The sequence below is a fragment of the Anabrus simplex genome, chromosome 1 (assembly GCF_040414725.1).
Source record: "Anabrus simplex isolate iqAnaSimp1 chromosome 1, ASM4041472v1, whole genome shotgun sequence".
In the NCBI taxonomy this organism is placed as follows: domain Eukaryota; kingdom Metazoa; phylum Arthropoda; class Insecta; order Orthoptera; family Tettigoniidae; genus Anabrus; species Anabrus simplex.
This window is the reverse complement of record NC_090265.1, coordinates 1,557,014,460-1,557,033,070: the sequence shown is the minus strand read 5'-3', so window position 1 is coordinate 1,557,033,070 and position 18,611 is coordinate 1,557,014,460. Positions and strand designations below refer to the sequence as shown.

At 37.9% G+C, this 18,611-nt stretch overlaps 1 protein-coding gene across 1 annotated transcript in view; it reads left to right on the top strand.

Moving 5' to 3' along the window:
• Positions 1–18,611, top strand: part of Polr2G (DNA-directed RNA polymerase II subunit Rpb7) — a 113,978-nt gene that overhangs the window by 73,409 nt on the left and 21,958 nt on the right. Inside the window, exon 5 of the mRNA XM_067153305.2 lies at positions 7,852–7,917. Within this exon, the coding sequence (XP_067009406.1) occupies positions 7,852–7,917 (66 nt within the window). The remainder of the gene's footprint in view (positions 1–7,851; positions 7,918–18,611) is intronic.

The window sequence follows — 18,611 nt, the reverse complement described above, 5'->3', positions numbered from 1 at the left end:
TCGAATATTTTGGCTACTTGTGACAACAGTGTAGTTCCTCGATAATTATCACATACCTTCCTGTCACCTTTCTTAATACTGTTATTGTTACGCCTTTACACCAGTCATCAAGTACTTGCTTTTTCTTCCAGTTACACCTTAGCAACCTATATAACCAATTTAGACCAATAGGTCCTGCTGCCTTTGTTTCCACACGTATTTCACCCATCCCTGCTGCTTTTCCTGTTGTCATTTGTTTAACAGCCATTTCCACCTTTGCCATTGCAGTATCACTCTCCGTTTCTAGATCATCCTCATTTACCACTACGCTTTCTTGTGTATCATTTCTCACATTCAGGAGTTTATCGAAGTAATCTTTCCACCTGTTCCTTATCTCCTCTGGGTTTGTTACTATATTTCCACTCCGTTCCTTCACTTGTTTTGTGTAGATTTTTCTTTTCTCCTACTTTTTATCAATCCATACAACATCCTTTTCCCACCATTTACATCCTTTTCCCACTCTTTTTTTAATTTCCTCATTTACCACTTTTTTACACTTTTAATTTTCTGATACTTAATCATACTTCCTTCTTTCCTATCTCTATTCCATTCTTGCCATGTTTTCTTCTTTTGTTAACAACCTCCTTCACCTTTCTATTCCACCAAGGTGTCTCCTTTTCCTTCACTCTCACCTAAGTTCTGCCACAAATCTTTTCTGCACATCTTACAAATGTGTTTTTAAATTTGGTCCATTCTTCTTCTACATTTTCCATTTCTGATGTAGGGATATGCTGCTTTAAATCCTCCTGAAATTTCGTGCGAGTTACTTTTAATTTCCATACTTTATTATTTTGTTAGGTCTTATTTATTTTACGCTCACAGTTTTACCTATTTTCAGTTTTGCTACCACTACTCTGTGGTCTCCATCAAATGCTTCACCTGGTAGTGTTGTTACATCCATAACTGTTTACAGTTTGTTTTCTGAACCAAAGAATAGTCAATAACTGTTTTTGCCCTTCTTTTGCTCCCCCGGCAGATATAGTGGTCTTCCTACTATTCTTCTTTGTAAACCAATTGTTACCCACAATCATTCCATTTATCTCACAAAAATCAATTAACTTATCTCCCCCAGTGGTTCTTTTTCCATATCCTAATGGACCAATCACTTCTTCTTTTGCAATTCTGTCATTTCCAACCTGCTCATTAAGGTCTCCCATGTCCGGCCCTGCGGTGTAGGGGGCAACACGTCCGCCTGTCACCCGGCGGCCCCGGGTTTCATTTCTGGCAGGGTCAGGGGTTTTTAATTGTAAATGATTAATATCCCTGGCCTGGGAACTGGGTGTTTGTGCCATCCTTAATGCTCCTAATCCTCACATTCAACACTCTACACTTCCGCAATTCCAATTACACGCAGGTTCGTATCATATGTTGCAAGTAGGGGCAAAAGTTCTCTATAGGTCGACGCCCTGAACAAATAGCACTTACAATAAAATAAAATAAAGTTTAAAAAAAGGTTTCCCGTTACTATCACTTCCACACCACTGATTAACTTCCTCAAGTGTCTCCAGGAATTCCTCTATATTTTCCTTACTGTTTTTAGTTTGGGATGCATAAACATGGATGAAATCTTTCACTCCTCCCTCTGTCCTCAGTTGTACTCTAATTATTCTGTCACTAATGCCCTTGTGGTGTATATATCTCACAGAACAGAGGTGAAGATAAAAAGAAGAGACTTCTTGACAACACTCGCCATGAAACTGATAAAACCTACTCTTGCTAAGCGAGCGATGGAGTCTTCTCTTCCTCAAACCATCCATACTAAGTCATCAAAAATTGCAGGAGTGATGACACCAGAGCATTCCAAACAACGAGAAAGGAAGAGCTCATGGGGAAGATTCTTCATTTGCTGCCCTCGCAACAAAGACAGAACCTCAAAATCTAAGAAAGGTGAAAAGTGGGTTTGTGTTGACCATTCAAGTGAAATGAAATGGCGTATGGCTTTTAGTGCCGGGAGTGTCCGAAGACAAGTTTGGCTCACCAGATGCTGGTCTTTTGATTTATCGCCCGTAGGCGACCTGCTCGTCGTGATGAGGATGAAATTATGATGAAGACACGACATACACCCAGCTCTCGTGCCAACAAAATTAACCAATTATGGTTAAAATTCCTGACCTGTCGAGAATCGAACCTGGGACCTCTGTGACCAAAGACCAGCATACTGACCATTTAGCCATAGAGCCGGACACCGTACAAGTATTGTGTTGTTACATGAACTTGGGTTTGAGGAGGCCAGGCTGAGTGGACCTGATGGTTTAGGTGTGGCCTTCTGACTTCAACTTGGCAGGTTCAATCCTGGCTCAGTCCAGTGGTATTTGAAGGTGCTCAAATACGTCAGTCTTCTCCTTTTCAACGTAAGTATGGCCATATCCCTACAGCGACTTATTGTTTTAACCTGTGCTTTTCTGACAATTTCCGGGGTATAAACATATCGTTCAAATTTTGAATAATTTATCTTCAACATCATCATTATCAAAAATTGTAGGTGAAGACAAGTATTATATATTTCCTATGATTATATTAATAAATATTAATTTTAGTTTCAATTTATTTACATTTTATCTACATGTATGTATGTTGAGTATTCAGCCCGGAAGCTGGTCTGGACCTCAACAGCTCCGTCATCAGCCATCGTAGGTGGCCCAGGCATCATTGAAGAGCCATACTAGGGAAACGAGGAGTGAGGTAGTTTCCCATTATTTTCCTCACTGAGCCAGAAATGGCTATTACATATCAGTCTGCCAAGCCCACTGAATTGTATGCACCAACTGACACTATGAGCAACATTTTTACACCAATCATAACAGGGGCTAGCTGCATTAGGAATGGCATTACCAGCATCACTCATACCTCAGTCATTTTCATTTTCTCAAAGCTAAGGATGAGTGAGGCAGATCAGTGAAAGTAACAAAATTGTTCTACCCCTCGCCAGAAGATACCAGTGCACTGTAAACACTAGGTCTTGCCAGCAAAGGCATTTCATCCATGTAGTTCTTAGTATATATGAAATAAATAATACTGTAAGAAATAACCGAGTTTAGTAATTTTTTACTAGGAAAATGTTTTGGGGTGGATATTTACCCCGTGTGACCATCAGTGTGTAAGAAAAGTGTGACTAATGCAGGACTAAAAAATAACAGCCACTAATATGAAGATGACAGTGCTTTTATGCTTCCTGTTGTTCTCCATTCTATCTTTCTGTCTTTAGATTGATATTCTCGCACTGATGGTTCCTTTTTTCATTATGTGTTTGTGCTCTGTTGGTTATCTTTTACTCTATATAAACCTTTTGAGAAATGAGGTTAGCTGGACAAGAATTGAAATTGATTAGGAAAAAGACCATGAATGAAATTGGCAGTTTGAATACAGTATATGGTCTTCATTGGTATGAGCTACTGTGTGATTTTGTTTTGGTTGCATTCTCTGGCTTCTGTAGTTCCCTTTACCCCTTAATATTATGGCACCCTCTCTTTTAGAGGTAAAGAGAGGTATCACCAATAAAAAAGTGGAAATGTAACCTGTATTCTTAAGGGTTTCTTTATGTTATATAATTAACATCTCTTTTGCATGTACTATGTGTACTCGACACAACCTAATAGCTGAAGGCCTATTTCAAATTTTGGGTGGTTCACCAACCCCTTGCAATTTAGTTTTATGCATCCTACTGTGCTTACTACAATTCTGCAATACATCGGTCCATCTTCCTAAACCATGGTAATATAATGAGATGTGTGGTTATGCTGAAAACCAGCAGGAATCATGAGCGCCACTATTAATTCATTGCGAGTACCTTGAATGAACCTATAAAACGAGCACAGATACGAAGAATATGTACTTTACAGCAGGAAGTGCACAAACACAGACTAGGAACAGGTATCGTATAGGCTGGAAACTGCACGCTGCATGTCAAGCCTCGCAATAGCTCACTTGGCAGGGGCGGTGCTTAAATATTCAAATCCCATACCATTTTTTTTTTTTTTTTTTTTCAGCCAGTTGACTGGGATGTGGCAAGGTTGCATACTTAATAGTTTACACAGGCTGATTTATTTGGCCCTGAATAAAGCCGTTGGTATGGTGGCATATGGTATGGAGCTGGGTTGGAAGAGGTTAGGAAACATCTGACAGGATTTCAGTTATCTACGTCTTTTAATGCAGCACCTGCTTGAACTGATGACCTCCATGGTCAATATAGAGCTGTCCGTGGTGTTGTAAGGACCATCTAGCATGTTGGCAACATCTCCAGCGTAATGGATCGGCATGCATAGATGATTAGCTGTCTAGGGTGAGCAGGATTGCTTGGCTCCTGTGCATACACCAGTTGTTTTACATGCTCCTACGGAAATAAATCCAGGGGCATAAGATCAGGTTATCTGATGAGCCAGGGTACAGGTTTTCCCCTACCTATCTGCTTATCACGCCGCATGTGGTGGAGCTCCATGATGTTCAAACCACATCCTGCAGTGATCAAGGCATGGCACATGTTCGAAGAATGGTGGTAGGTCATCTTGGAGAAGCCACAGATAGTGTTCTCCCATCAGTGTTCCCACGAAGAATTTGGGACCTATGAGGTGATCATGCACAATGCCACATCATACTGTACCTGAAAAGCTGCCCTTCGGACCCAATGGGGATCTTCCACACTCCAGTAATGCGTATTATGTTGATTAACGGTTCCATTGTTGTGGAACCGTGCTTCGTCCGTGAATAAGATGATCACTAAAAAGGCAGGATCAGTGTCCACATGCTGTAGGGTCTATTGGCAGAACACCTCCTGTGCTTCGAAATCATGACCATGGAACTACTGGTTGTAAGTGCAGATGATACAGGTGAAACTGCTGGGTATGCAATATCCGTATAACAGATGCTCAGCTTATGTTCATCTTGTGAGCAATAGTCCATGTGCTAGTGTGCGGGTTATGCCGGACAGCATCCAATACAACCTCTTCATTGTGAGTGGATATCGTGGGATGACCTCAAACAGACTGCATCCTTCCCAGGGACACAATAGCCTGCAGATGTCTTTCACACTCCAAAATGTCATGCCTGTCGGTTGTCGTCTATCTGGATAGTGTTCTTGATACAGGTATTGTGCCTGGTTTACTTTCTGTCTAGTTTCTCTGTAGATGAGTAACATATCCCCATAGTGATCAATTGTCAAAACAGACCATAATGAAATTGATATATTATTATATCCACATACTTCACAATTAAGTATTTATTTTCCACCTAGTCGATACAATGATTGCTTAAGGCAATTTTTAATTGTCAAAAGTGGTACATGTTTCGTATATTATCAACATCTTCAGCCACATAACACTGTTTAGATGAAAAATGTATAAAATTGACAAAGTAATGCTTTAGAGGAAGTGTCCTTAAAATTAACATAAGATTGACAAGATTAAAACAAACAACTAACTCAAGAGAAAATATATAAATTATTTCTACAATAGAAAGCAGTCGTCAAGGAAACACTTGTACAATATTCCATAGAGAAATTGTCCTAATAAATATTCTTTTCTTAATACATGAAAAAAGATCAATTTATAAATTAAAAATTATACAATTTATAAGTAATTATCGAAATGAAGAAATCCTGATATCACAGTGCAGCTCTTTTTATTAATGTAGATGAAGATATAACTAATTCCTAGTTGTCAAATCTTATTAAGCCTGCTTTCCTTTGGAACAGTAACTCCTGTCATTCTTTCACAGTTTTGCGCCGGGTGTAATATTGATGATGCGTTCTTCCTTGCTCTTGCACCTGAGGAGGTGGAGGAGCGGGGGATATAGGTGTGTCAAGAACTTCCTTGCTGTCACCTATAGCTTCAACTGAGGAGGAATAAGTTGTAGGGCTATCTGTAGGAGGAGAAATTCCAATTCTTTTTTCGTGATCCTTCTCAAGCATTTTCAAATATACTAGAATTTGATAATATAATGGATTCTTATATTCTACAGCCTCATTAAGGTTATCATTTTTCTTTATAAGTTGGTCTAGATGAATGTATTACTTTGTCAATTTTATACATTTTTCATCTAAACAGTGTTATGTGGCTGAAGATGTTGATAATATACGAAACATGTACCACTTTTGACAATTAAAAATTGCCTTAAGCAATCATTGTATCGACTAGGTGGAAAATAAATACTTAATTGTGAATCTATTGAAGTGCGATACGGACCATGAAGCTGATTTTATGTAATCCACATACTTGTCGCTGGAATACATCACGAGGCATTGAATAAGTGTTGCGTTGTGTTGTGACTTGCATCGAGGGAGGGGAGTTCATGTAGCTACATACCTACTTGCCCTCGCATGTTATTTTCGTTCCAGTGGAGCACATTTTGCCCTACCTGTGGTCTATGAAACTTGGAAAATGTACAACCTGGCATGCCACGATATATACGGCCCATTACAGGGCCAAATAAACAAATAAGTCTGTGGAAGCTATCAAGTATGCAACCCTACCACATACCATGCAATTGGCGACAAAATAAAAACTTAAAAAAATACTTGCTTCAGATTCGAACCTTCGAGCACCATTCATTATCACAACTCCCACTGTGCCCCTGCCATGTGAGCTGTTGTGAGGCTTGACATTCAGTGCGCAGTCTCCAGCCTATACAATACCTGCTCGTGGTCTGTGCGTGTGCACCTCCTGTTGTAAGGTACATGTTCTTTGTATCTGTGCTCATTTTACCAGTTCATTCGGAGTACCGATAATGAATTAATAGGGGCACTCACGATTCCTGCTGTCTTCTAGCCCATAAACACACATCTCGTTATATTACGCCGGTTTAGGGAGAGGGACTGATTTTATTTCAGAATTGTAGTAAACGAGGCAGGTTACATAAAACTAAATCGCAAGGGGCTGAGGAGCCACCCGGTATAATACGGTTGTGAAAGCTAAGTGTGAAGTTTCATTCAAATTTTAATTCATCTGTTGTTAATCCATGAGGTTAGTGAACAGCATTGAAGAAGTTTGTTTTGTTTTTCAATATGCTACACATTGTAATTAAGAAACCAATTTATAATTATATATTTAAAAATCAGCAGTGTGCATTTGGCTCCATGACTGAGCGGTCAGCATCTTGGCCTTCAGTCCTCCAGTTCAATTCCTTCCGAATTGAGGGATTTCAGCCATAAACTATTCTGGCTGTTTGTGCTGTACTTAACATTCTTGCAACTCGCACACCACACACAACACTATCATCCACTACACAAACGTGCAGCTTTCTATACATGGAAGATGCCACGCACCCTCATTAGAGGGTCTGCCTTACAAGGTCTGCACTGGGCTAGCAATAACACACAAAATTATCGTCATCAACTATGCATTTGAAAGGAGAGTATAGAAAGTTGGTGTTCGTATATAAGTAGTGGTGGTGGTTGTTGTTGAGCTGAGAGAAGGTGAGCTAAGCTGGACAGCCAAAGGAAAAATAGTAGGGAGGGGTGACTGAAAACGATCCATGTCAGATTTTTCTTCGATATTTGTGGTGACCAGTACATTTTGCTTTTGCAAATCCATAAAGAGAAATGTAATTAATTACAGAAAACCTTGTAAGATGTAAGTTTTGTATAAAATGTAAATGATACAAAAATGAAAATAGAAGTACTGAGAATTCAAGATCAGGTTCCTATTAGCATAGTCCACCGATAGTTTCACTTTACATGCAATATTAAGCGCAGTAAGAAAATTATGTATTCCATTGACATTCAGAATCTGTTCATTGTGATAGTGTGAAGAAAACTATTTGATACTCTCTTGTTTCCTAAAAAGTGTACTGAACTGGGTTATTTTATTGCTTTTGTTCCAGTCTATTCCTGCTGATATGCAGTTCTGCCCCAACTCGAACCCACCTTGTTACAAGTCTAAAGAAGAAGTAAGTAAAATAAATACAGTGGTAAGGAAATATTTTTACAGGTTTCTATTCTTGTAATAAGTGTTTGACCGGGCGAGTTGGCCATGCGCGTAGAGGCGCGCGGCTGTGAGCTTGCATCCGGGAGATAGTAGGTTCGAATCCCACTATCGGCAGCCCTGAAAATGGTTTTCCGTGGTTTCCCATTTTCACACCAGGCAAATGCTGGGGCTGTACCTTAATTAAGGCCATGGCCGCTTCCTTCCAACTCCTAGGCCTTTCCTATCCCATCGTCGCCATAAGACCTATCTGTGTCGGCGCGACGTAAAGCCCCTAGCAAAAAAAAAAAAAAGTGTTTGCATAAAATATTCATTAACTACAATTGACTTCCGAACAAGGAACCATCTCATCTGGAAACATATCATTCAAATAGAAAAATTGACTGAGAAGTCATCAGAATTGAAAATTTGTGCTGTCATTCAGATCTCCAAGCTTTTTATATTTCCAGTTTTCTCAGCTATTACGTATTCTCTTTCCTCCTTGCCCTTCCCACTTCTTCATTACTTTTTTTTTTTTAAAGATAATTTTGTATTACTGTGCCTTTTGTCTGCATTTGATATCCTTGTGTGGTGCAAAATCCAAAGACAGTCATTTACCAAGTTATTTATTGAAATGTAAGTTTGGATGTTTAATAATTACTAAAGCCCGAATGACTTATATCCTCCTGGCTTTGGTTTTCTTTAAATGGCCAAAGCTAGGATTGTGGAAATGAGGAAGTGTCCAAAGTTAGAATTTATATGTAATTCACGGTTTGAAACGTTGGTAGTAGTGAATAGGCTCTGAAGAGATTAAATTGTTCTTGTCATTTTCTTATTGGCTAGTCTGATTATAGATATGTTGTCAAGCAAACGTATAGCACAATGTATGTAGTTTGTAAAGAAGATTTTGAGTTGAAATTGTGTGAGTATAGGATTTCAAATGCAGACAATAAATTTTTATTAACATCTGCGAAGTTCAAACAGATATTCAAGTAAGAACAGTCAAGAGAAACAGTCGTGACAAACCACTCACCTCATTGGATTTTCGGTGTATTAGAAGGTACGTTATATTAACAATTGGTGTTGAAAAATTAATAGAACAGAGGTCTCAAAATGGTGACCGTATTAGATATTTCTGTTCTAATGATGAGTTGTATGATGTAATTTATAAGGCACACTTAGACACCGACCACAAGCGTACAAAGGACCAAAAAGAAAATATCATAATATCACAAGAGAAGTGATGATACAGTATTTACTTGAACTTACGTGGGCAATGCAAACTAAAGAGAAGGAAAAAGGCTCAGTGGTAAAGCTGAAACAAAGTAACAATGGTACAATGGTAGGGAATCCACGGCAAATGTGACAAGGGAACTAGCAGATATGTTTGAGACAAAAGTAGTACATGGAAAACCTCGCCATGCTCAGTCTTGTGGAAGATGGCGAAGGCATATGTTTCATCTGTTGCTAAGATCCATATAAATGGTAATTCTTGTAAAATGTGTACAAAAAAGTGATGAAAGGTATATTTTGTATAAACTGTAACTTCTGGATACATGAGAAATGTGCTAAGATAAATCTGACTTACTTTAAAGATAGTGATTCTTAAGTTTGCGAGTGGTAAACAAAGGACCAAATAAAACATCCTGAAAACAAACTTAAAACGAAGAATGAAATAATTAATGTGCTACGTCAGGATTAAGATATACTCTCACAAGGTTGTCTTCTTCCAGTGTGAATACTAATGCTGGTGTTATCGGGGTATTAGCAAATTTGGTGACTTAACCTCTTATTGTATGGACAGTGCTGTGGACCGGCAATTCGCATGACCCACATGGAGAACACAGAAACACAAGGGGTGGCCTAAATCCCAGCCCCAAGGAAATTTGAATGTTGTGACATTAAATGAAATTTCCATCTTAGGTGATAGTAGTGATAAGACAGATGTACTTCAGAAGTAAATGTACCAGAATTACAAGTGAAAAATATGTCAAAAAGTAAGTCTACCAGTAACTTAGAATTTTTGACATCGGAAACTGTAGATATACATGTTTTCTCAGACAGTCACAGTCAGGGTGTGGCTGTGAAAATGAATAACTTAAATAAAAATTTCCATGCTCATAGTAATGCAAAACCAGGTGCAAAATCGAATTTAAACTGAGTGGCGGAAATACGCCCACTGAAACCAAAAGTAGGCCTAATTTCACGGTGTTAATGGCAGGAGGAAATTGTGTTTATCAGAACTGTGCAAAGTTGTTCATAAAAAATTTACTCGATATACTGCAAATTGTGTACACTGCAAATTTTATTGTGACTACCTGTCCTCTCAGGTATGACCTTCCAAGTTGGTCATGTGTGAATACAGAACTTAAGAAAACAAATGATCGTATAAAATAGTTTTGCATTAAATATCATTATGTCAAGGTAGTAGACAGGTAATTGTGATAGAAACTTATTCACTAACCATGGTATTCACACTAACCATGGTATTCACTTAAACAGTAAAGGTAAATCCCTATGGGAATCAACATCTACATCATTTGATGGCCAGGCAGGCATCTATTTTTGGAAATGAGACATAGCTCTCATAGTGCATTGGCACTGCTGGTGGCTTCAAATAGCCTATGCAGTGGCCTCCACGGTATGCACTAGCCTTGCGTCTTGGGTGGTGTGCTAAGTCCCAACTGACAAGCCTAACTTAGCACACGAGGGCGAAACGCAGGCAACCAAGAATGAGTTGGCTGGAAAATTTATAATGTCCAATAACGGACCATTATATTGGTATTACAATTGAATTTATGTTGTTAGAAATTCATTAATGCATTAAAAATTTAAATTATCTCAGCTTATTTAACAACTTGATGCTTTTTTTTTTAATGTGTTTTTACCATCTGTTAAGTATTTTTTTCCATTGATGGTGTGGCATTTTATCCACCAGTTTCTGAGGTCCTTAATAACGGTATATACAAATCTTGCCTCGGAAATGAGACTAATCCCCCCACAACAATCACCTACGAGTACTAAACCCGTAAGAGAATTAAACAAATATTTTTCAAAATATGGACTGAAATGTAAGTACTGTTCATGGAGATTCAAAATGTTCCTCAAATCCTGAATACCTCCCTGAGAGGTTTGGTTCTAAAACGTAGAGATTTATGCATTATGAATTAAATGATCTTGCTTGAGATTTTTCGCTCTTTCCTTCAGCAGCTACCTCCTTGCTCGTTCTTTTGCTTCAGTGTTCCTTATCTATTTTTTTTTTCAGTCCTTGTCATTCATTTTCTTCATAATTTCTTCTTTTCATTATGTAGTCCCTTTACTTTATCATTCCACTATTGCCAACAAAAGTATTGTAACATGATAGGCCGACAGGGTAAGAAGAAAACTGGTAACATTTAATTTTGTGACCAAAATTTATTGTAACTACTAGCACATACACTAACCCAGACACACTAGTTCACAGATGGCGCTCTGTGCTCACACTAACACAGTCACTGATTTTTTACAGTTTGTGCACTCTATTATTCTTTACAAATGAACATACTACACAGTTTCACTCACTCTTGGTCAAATACTCCAACAGTCTCTGTTAGATGGTCCCTGCTGGTTTGTAGATTCCCACGCTGGCACATGCACCCTGGACACTCACGGACTGCAAACAGACTCGAACCTCAACTCCGCAGCTCAACACAACAATGCTTCTGAACTGCACTCTGCCACACTTAACCACAGTAACAACCACTTCTCCGTACTGCACTCACTCAATTAAACTCCACAGCAATCCGACCAAGGTCATCCAGTCTGCTTTATATAGGAAGGCCTTAGCTGCCGAGAACAACGCAGAAAGCAAATTCCCCTGGATCATTCCCAATCCTCAGTCCTTCTGAGGCTTCTAATAGTCAACAGATACTCCCAGGGAGGTGTCAGAGATGTCACAGAGGGGCTAGCCTTGTACCCTGACTCGTTCTCCTGAATGGTGGTACACAGTGAAGGATGGGGTCAAGTACCTTAAAATTCTCCCATTCCTTGTCTGTATTTCTACACTCTGTATCCGCTTAGTTTTCAGTTTCCGTGCTCATATACTCCTCCCTTTTCTCTGCAGTAATTGCAGAATTATAGCTTATAAATCTCATATTTTATCCCGTATTGGCTCAACACAACTAAGGTTAAGTTATAAGTAGGTTCCCACCTTCCAATACTTATCAATTTCTATATAATAGTTTTATTAATTACATTATATAAACCAGCTTAATCTCTAAGACATGTTTCGTTCCGTTTATGGAACATCTTCAGCTAAAAGATTTGACAAAATGGCATGAAAATTAAAACATGTATGATAGTTATGATTATAAAATAAAATGTTCATTCATGTTGGTTAAAATTTCAACAAGTCAGTGTCCAAATGACAAAGTAAAATCAGCGTAAAGGTTCTTCTTTATGTTGGAGACATGAAAATTTGTTAATCTTGAAGATAAAATTAGAGATATACAAGATTTTCTTAATGTATAGTAGTCAGGGAAAACTCTTGATAAGACAACCGTAGTTGAATTGAGTTGCAGTTGGACTATTGAAATGAGTCTGAAACCAGAAGAAAATGAGTAAAAAGGAGGATATTTTTAAAAGAGAAAACCCTTTAAAAATGTATGTTCGTGAGAATAAAAGGATAATGGAGTTGATTACCTTATAGTCGATCGTGTTGACGTCCTTCCTTACGCCGTGCCGTTAACTGACTTGAGTTCTGTGTACGTGTGTGAGGCACTTGCGGTGTGCGGGGAATAGCAGAAGGAGGGGTGGGTGAAGTGAGGAAAGAGGGTGAAATGTTCTGTAGGATGGAGCTAACTGAGGAGTGGCGCTATGATAGGCTAGGGGAAATGGAAGGAAAAGTAGGGGGAAGGTTATGTAGGGTGGAGCTAATCGGAAGGTTGTTTTTTGGGATTCTTTTTGATGGTTTTTCTAGATGAGTCTAATTTGCTAGCCTCTTATAATATATTGATATTTCCCGTGATTTTGTTAATATTCTGGCTGGGATTTCGTTTCTGATCAATCTCAATATAGATATTTTCAAGAATATTCATTAATTTGCCTTTGTTTAACGTTCGTAGAATGGTCAAGTCCCTTTCTATTGATGAAAAACTGTGTTTATATTCGGTCATATGAAGACTCATGGCCGAGTACTTCTTATGTTTTTCAGCATTAATATGTTCTTGATATCTTACTAAGAAATTACGGCTTGTTTGCCCAATGTATGAATTGGCACAATTTGAGCATTTAAGCCTATATGTCCCCGAATTTAAATATTTGTTATTACTTGCAATGCTTTGGTGATTAAAAATTAAACGTTGATTGTTGTTATTGGTGCGAAAAACAATTTTAAAATTAGAGTTTCTTAAAAATATTAGTAATCTGGCAAATATTCCCATTATTATAAGTATTCATTAATATAAAATAAGAGTTTTGTCTGTACATTGCTTAGAATTTGAAAAGAATGGCATTTCTGTATCGGTCATGTCCACAGTAACAAGGAAATGCATTTATTACTTTTCCGTAATGTCTGTATATATGTATGTATGTATGTACACGCATCACGAGAAAACGGCTGAAGAGAATTTAATGAAAATCGGAATGTAAAATCGGGCGATGAACCACTACAATCTAGGCTATAAATTATTTTATTCATGCTGAGTGAAATGGTAGTTTAGGGGAAGGCCTGACATTTAATTCTCAAATAGTTATGTTATTAGTGGTCGTGTCTTAATGAAAATCGGTATGCAAAGTCGGGGTAATAAGTCGATATAATCTCGGCCATAAATAATTAAATTCATGCTGAATGAAATGGCAGTTTAGGGGAATGCTTAAAATTTAATTTTCAAATATTTGTATTATTAGTGGTCGTATCTTAATGCGAATCGGTAGACAAAGATGGGAAATAAGTCGCTGCAATATAGGCTATACATAATTGTATTCACGCTGAGAAAAGTGGTAGTTGAGGGGAAGGCCTAAATTTTAATTCTCAGATATTTATTATATTAGTGGTCGTATCTTCACGAAAATTGGTATGCAAATTCGGGGAATAAGTCGCTATAATCTAGGCCATCAATAATTTTATTCACACTAAGTGAAATGGTAGTTTAGTTGAAGGCCTGAAAGGTAATCTATATATATAAAATAAGAGTTTTGTCTGTACATTGCTCAGAATTTGAAAAGAATGGTATTTCTGTATCGGTCATGTCCACAGTAACAAGGAAATGCATTTTTTTACTTTTCCGTAATTTCTGTCGTCTGTATGTATGTATGTATGTACACGCATCACGAGAAAACGGCTGAAGAGAATTTAATGAAAATCGGAATGTAAAGTCGGGTGATGAACCACTACAATCTAGGCTATGAATTATTTTATTCACGCTGAGTGAAATGGTAGTTTCGGGCGAGTTGGCCGTGCGCGTAGAGGCGCGCGGCTGTGTGCTTGCATCCGGGAGATAGTAGGTTCGAATCCCACTATCGGCAGCCCTGAAGATGGTTTTCCGTGGTTTCCCATTTTCACACCAGGCAAATGCTGGGGCTGTACCTTAATTAAGGCCACGGCTACTTCCTTCCAACTCCTAGGCCTTTCCTATCCCATCGCCGCCATAAGACCTATCTGTGTCGGTGCGACGTAAAGCCCCTAGCAAAAAAAAAAAAATGAAATGGTAGTTTAGGGGAAGGCCTGACATTTAATTCTCAAATAAGTTATTTATGTTATTTGTGGTCTTATCGATAGATACTACATAACTAACATAACTTTAGTTATATCATAAGTTAGTAGTAGTAGTTATGTAAGAAGTTATTAAATTTCCGATCATTTATGTCTTATACATTGTTACCGTACCGCATATAATCACAGAGATATTCATGAATTTGGATTTTTTTTATCGGTGCCGAGTCACGAGAAAATGGGTAAACAGAATTTAGTGAAAATAGGTATGTAAAGTCCGAGAATAAGGAACTACAGTCTACAATATAAATAATTTTGTAAGACGCCCTAATATCACAGAGTCAAAAGAAAACTAATGTGAAGGCCTGCAATATAGAAAGCTCATAAACTTTATCAACAATAACATTACATTGACCATTGTTTGTTGTGATGTGCCTTTTGTCTTCTGTTTCCACTCATCCCCGATATATAGGATTACTGCAGCGTACCTAGTTTTTTTTATTTTTTATTTGCTTTACGTCGCACCGACACAAGTAGGTCTTACAGCAACGATAGGATAGGAAAGGAATAGGGGTGTCAAGGAAGCGGCCTAGGCTTCAATTAAGGTACAGTCTGGTGTGACTGGTGTGAAAATGGGAAACCACGGAATCCCACCTTCAGGGATGCCGGCAGTGGGGTTCGAATCCACTATCTCCTGGATGCAAGCTCACAGCTGCGCGCCTCTAACCACACGGCCAACTCGCCTGGTCGTACCGAGTGTAACAGCCTGCCTGTATATTGGCGGGAAGTAGCTGGGGAGTTATATAACTTTCTTCTTTAACATGCCATTCCTCTGGTTCATACATTTTCTGATATTACTGGTACATAACACACTGGTTCATCATAGCATTCGAGCTATTCAATCCCTACTCTGAGGCACTGATTTGAATGAGTAGTGTGCATATTTAACAGAACAATGACAGAGGAGTGTTCACGGCAATCTGCTACCTGGTTATTCCAACTCTGCAACTTTGGACTGTTAGATTGGCACCGGAGTACTGTTCGTTGAAAGTGAGAAAGTGTGCAGTTTTTCATTTGATCGAGTATTTTATATGATAACATTGATTTCAATCGCTACATTCCTACTGATGTTTTTGTAATGACCTACGTTGAATTCAGTTAGGAAAACCATCAAGTCAGTCTTTCTGTGAATTCCGTAGTGAAGCACAGGTACATCAGCTAGTATCTATATATATCTATGTATCTACATAGATAAATTAACAAAATGAAGAATAAACCTCAAACGCAGCTGGTAAAAGAACATAAAAAGAAAAACTTCGCCACTTTTACATATAATAATGGGAATATTACCAGATTACTAATATTTTTAAGACACTCAATTTTAAAATTGCTTTTTGCACCAGTAACAACAATCAACGTTTAATTTTCAATCACCAAAGCATTGCAAGTAATAACAAATATTTAAATTCGGGGATATATAGGCTTAAATGCTCAAATTGTGTCAATTCATACATTGGGCAAACAAGCCATAATTTCTTAGTAAGATATCATACATACATACATACATACATACATACATACATACATACATACATGCATACGTTATCATTATAGACTGTTATCCCTTTCAGCGTTCAGTCTGCAAGCCTCTGTGAATTTACTAAACGTCGCCACAATCCTCGATTTGCAACTAGTGTTGTGGCCTCATTTAGTTCTATACCTCTTATCTTTAAATCGTTAGAAACTGAGTCTAACCATCGTCGTTTTGGTCTACCTCTACTTCTTTTACCCTCCATAGCAGAGTCCATTATTCTCCTAGGTAACCTATCCTCCTCCATTCGCTTCACATGACCCCACCACCGAAGCCGGTTTATGCGTACAGCTTCATCCATCGAGTTCATTCCTAAATTAGCCTTTATCTCCTCATTCCGAGTACCCTGCTGCCATTGTTCCCACCTGTTTGTCCCAGCAATCATTCTTGCTACTTTCATGTCTGTTACTTCTAACTTATGAATAAGGTATCCTGAGTCCACCCAGCTTTTGCTCCCGTAAAGCAAAGTAGGTCTGAAAACAGACCGATGTAAAGAGAGTTTCGTCTGGGAGCTCACTTCCTTCTTACAGAATACTGTTGGTCAAGAACATATTAATGCTGAAAAACATAAGAAGTACTCGGCCATGAGTCTTCATATGACCGAATATAAACACAGTTTTACATCAATAGAAAGGGACTTGACCATTCTATGAACGTTAAACAAAGGCAAATTAATGAATATTCTTGAAAATATCTATATTGAGATTGATCAGAAACGAAATCCCAGCCAGAATATTAACGAAATCACGGAAAATATCAATATATTATTAGAAGAGGCTACCAATTTAGACTCGTCTAGAAAAACCATCAAAAAGAATCCCAAAAAACAACCAACACATCTCCTTCCGATTAGCTCCACCCTACATAATACTCCCCCTACTTTTCCTTCCGTTTCCCCTAGCCTATCACAGCGCCACTCCTCAGTTAGCTCCACCCTACAAAACATTTCATCCGCTTTCCTCACTTCACCTACCTCTCCTTCCGCTATTCCCTGACCACCGCAAGTGCCTCACACATGTACACAGAACTCAGTCAGTTAACGACACGGCATAAGGGGGGACGTCAAATACGACATGATCGACTATAAGGTAATCAACTCCATTATCCTTTTATTCTCACGAACATACATTTTTACAGGGTTTTCTCCTTTAAAAATATCCTCCTTTTTACTCATTTTCTCATTTCAGGCTCATTTTAACACTCCAACTGCAACTCAACTTTAACTACGGTTGTTTTATCAAGAGTTCCCCCACCCCGATAAGTGTACATTAATAAAATCTTGTATATCTCTAATTTTATCTTCAGGATTAACAAATTTACATATCTCCAACATAAAGAAGAACCTTTACGCCGATTTTACTTTGTCACTTGGACACTGACTTGTTGAAATTTTAACCAACATGAATGAACATTTTATTTTATCATCGTAACTATCGTATGTGTTTTAATTTTCGTGCCATTTTGTCAAATCCTTTAGCTATTGTATCATAACTATCACATGTATTTTAATTGTCTTGCCATTTTGTCAAATCTTTTAGCTGAAGATGTTCCATAATCGGAACGAAACATGTCCTAGAGATTAAGGTGGTTTATATCATGTGCGCCGTTCCCGCGTCCAGGCATATACGCAAGAGATCCAGACTAGCTCTAAGTACAACATTAATTCGATGGCTAAGATCTATGGGTTATGAGTTCCGTAAGAGAAAAACGCTCTGGTCAGTTAATGGTAGATTCTAACCAACGTTGGAAGACGTCTCTTACCCGTTACCAGTTAGATACCATATCCATATTAGTCATTAGAGAAATCGTTGTAGACTTAAGATAGTACGGTCTTACATCTAACACTTATTCTAGGAAGGCATAGAAAGAGTAATGAGGTTCTAATATCCCACATTTATTAAATTAGTAAGTCAGACAATAAAGGAAAATTCAATCGAATGAATATTTCTTGAAGTAAATAACTCTGTATTATTCTTAAAATCTGTGTTCATCACCAATGTTCCAGAAAGTCATGTCATCTGACGTCTACTAAATCATTAATTCACAGTACAGTGTCGTGACCTCGTTATATCAAAGGTAACATTGGTTGAACCTACGAAGTTACCGTAATATAAACGCATTCTAGGGCTCCATCACTCCATTTTATAAGTCCTTTGGTCCCTCAAAACCGTAGAATATTAGAAGCAAAGTATTGTACAACATTAGGGAATTATTTATAAAATTAATGGTTTCATTCATGTGCAATTCACCTAATAAGTTTGGTAATATTGAATTAAATTAATATAAATGAAATTAAAACATTCGAGTGAATGGTATTGACAAGAAATGAACATTAAAATCAATAACTTTAAAAGTGTTGGATGCATCCATTAAAATAAGAAATAAAGAATTTTATCAG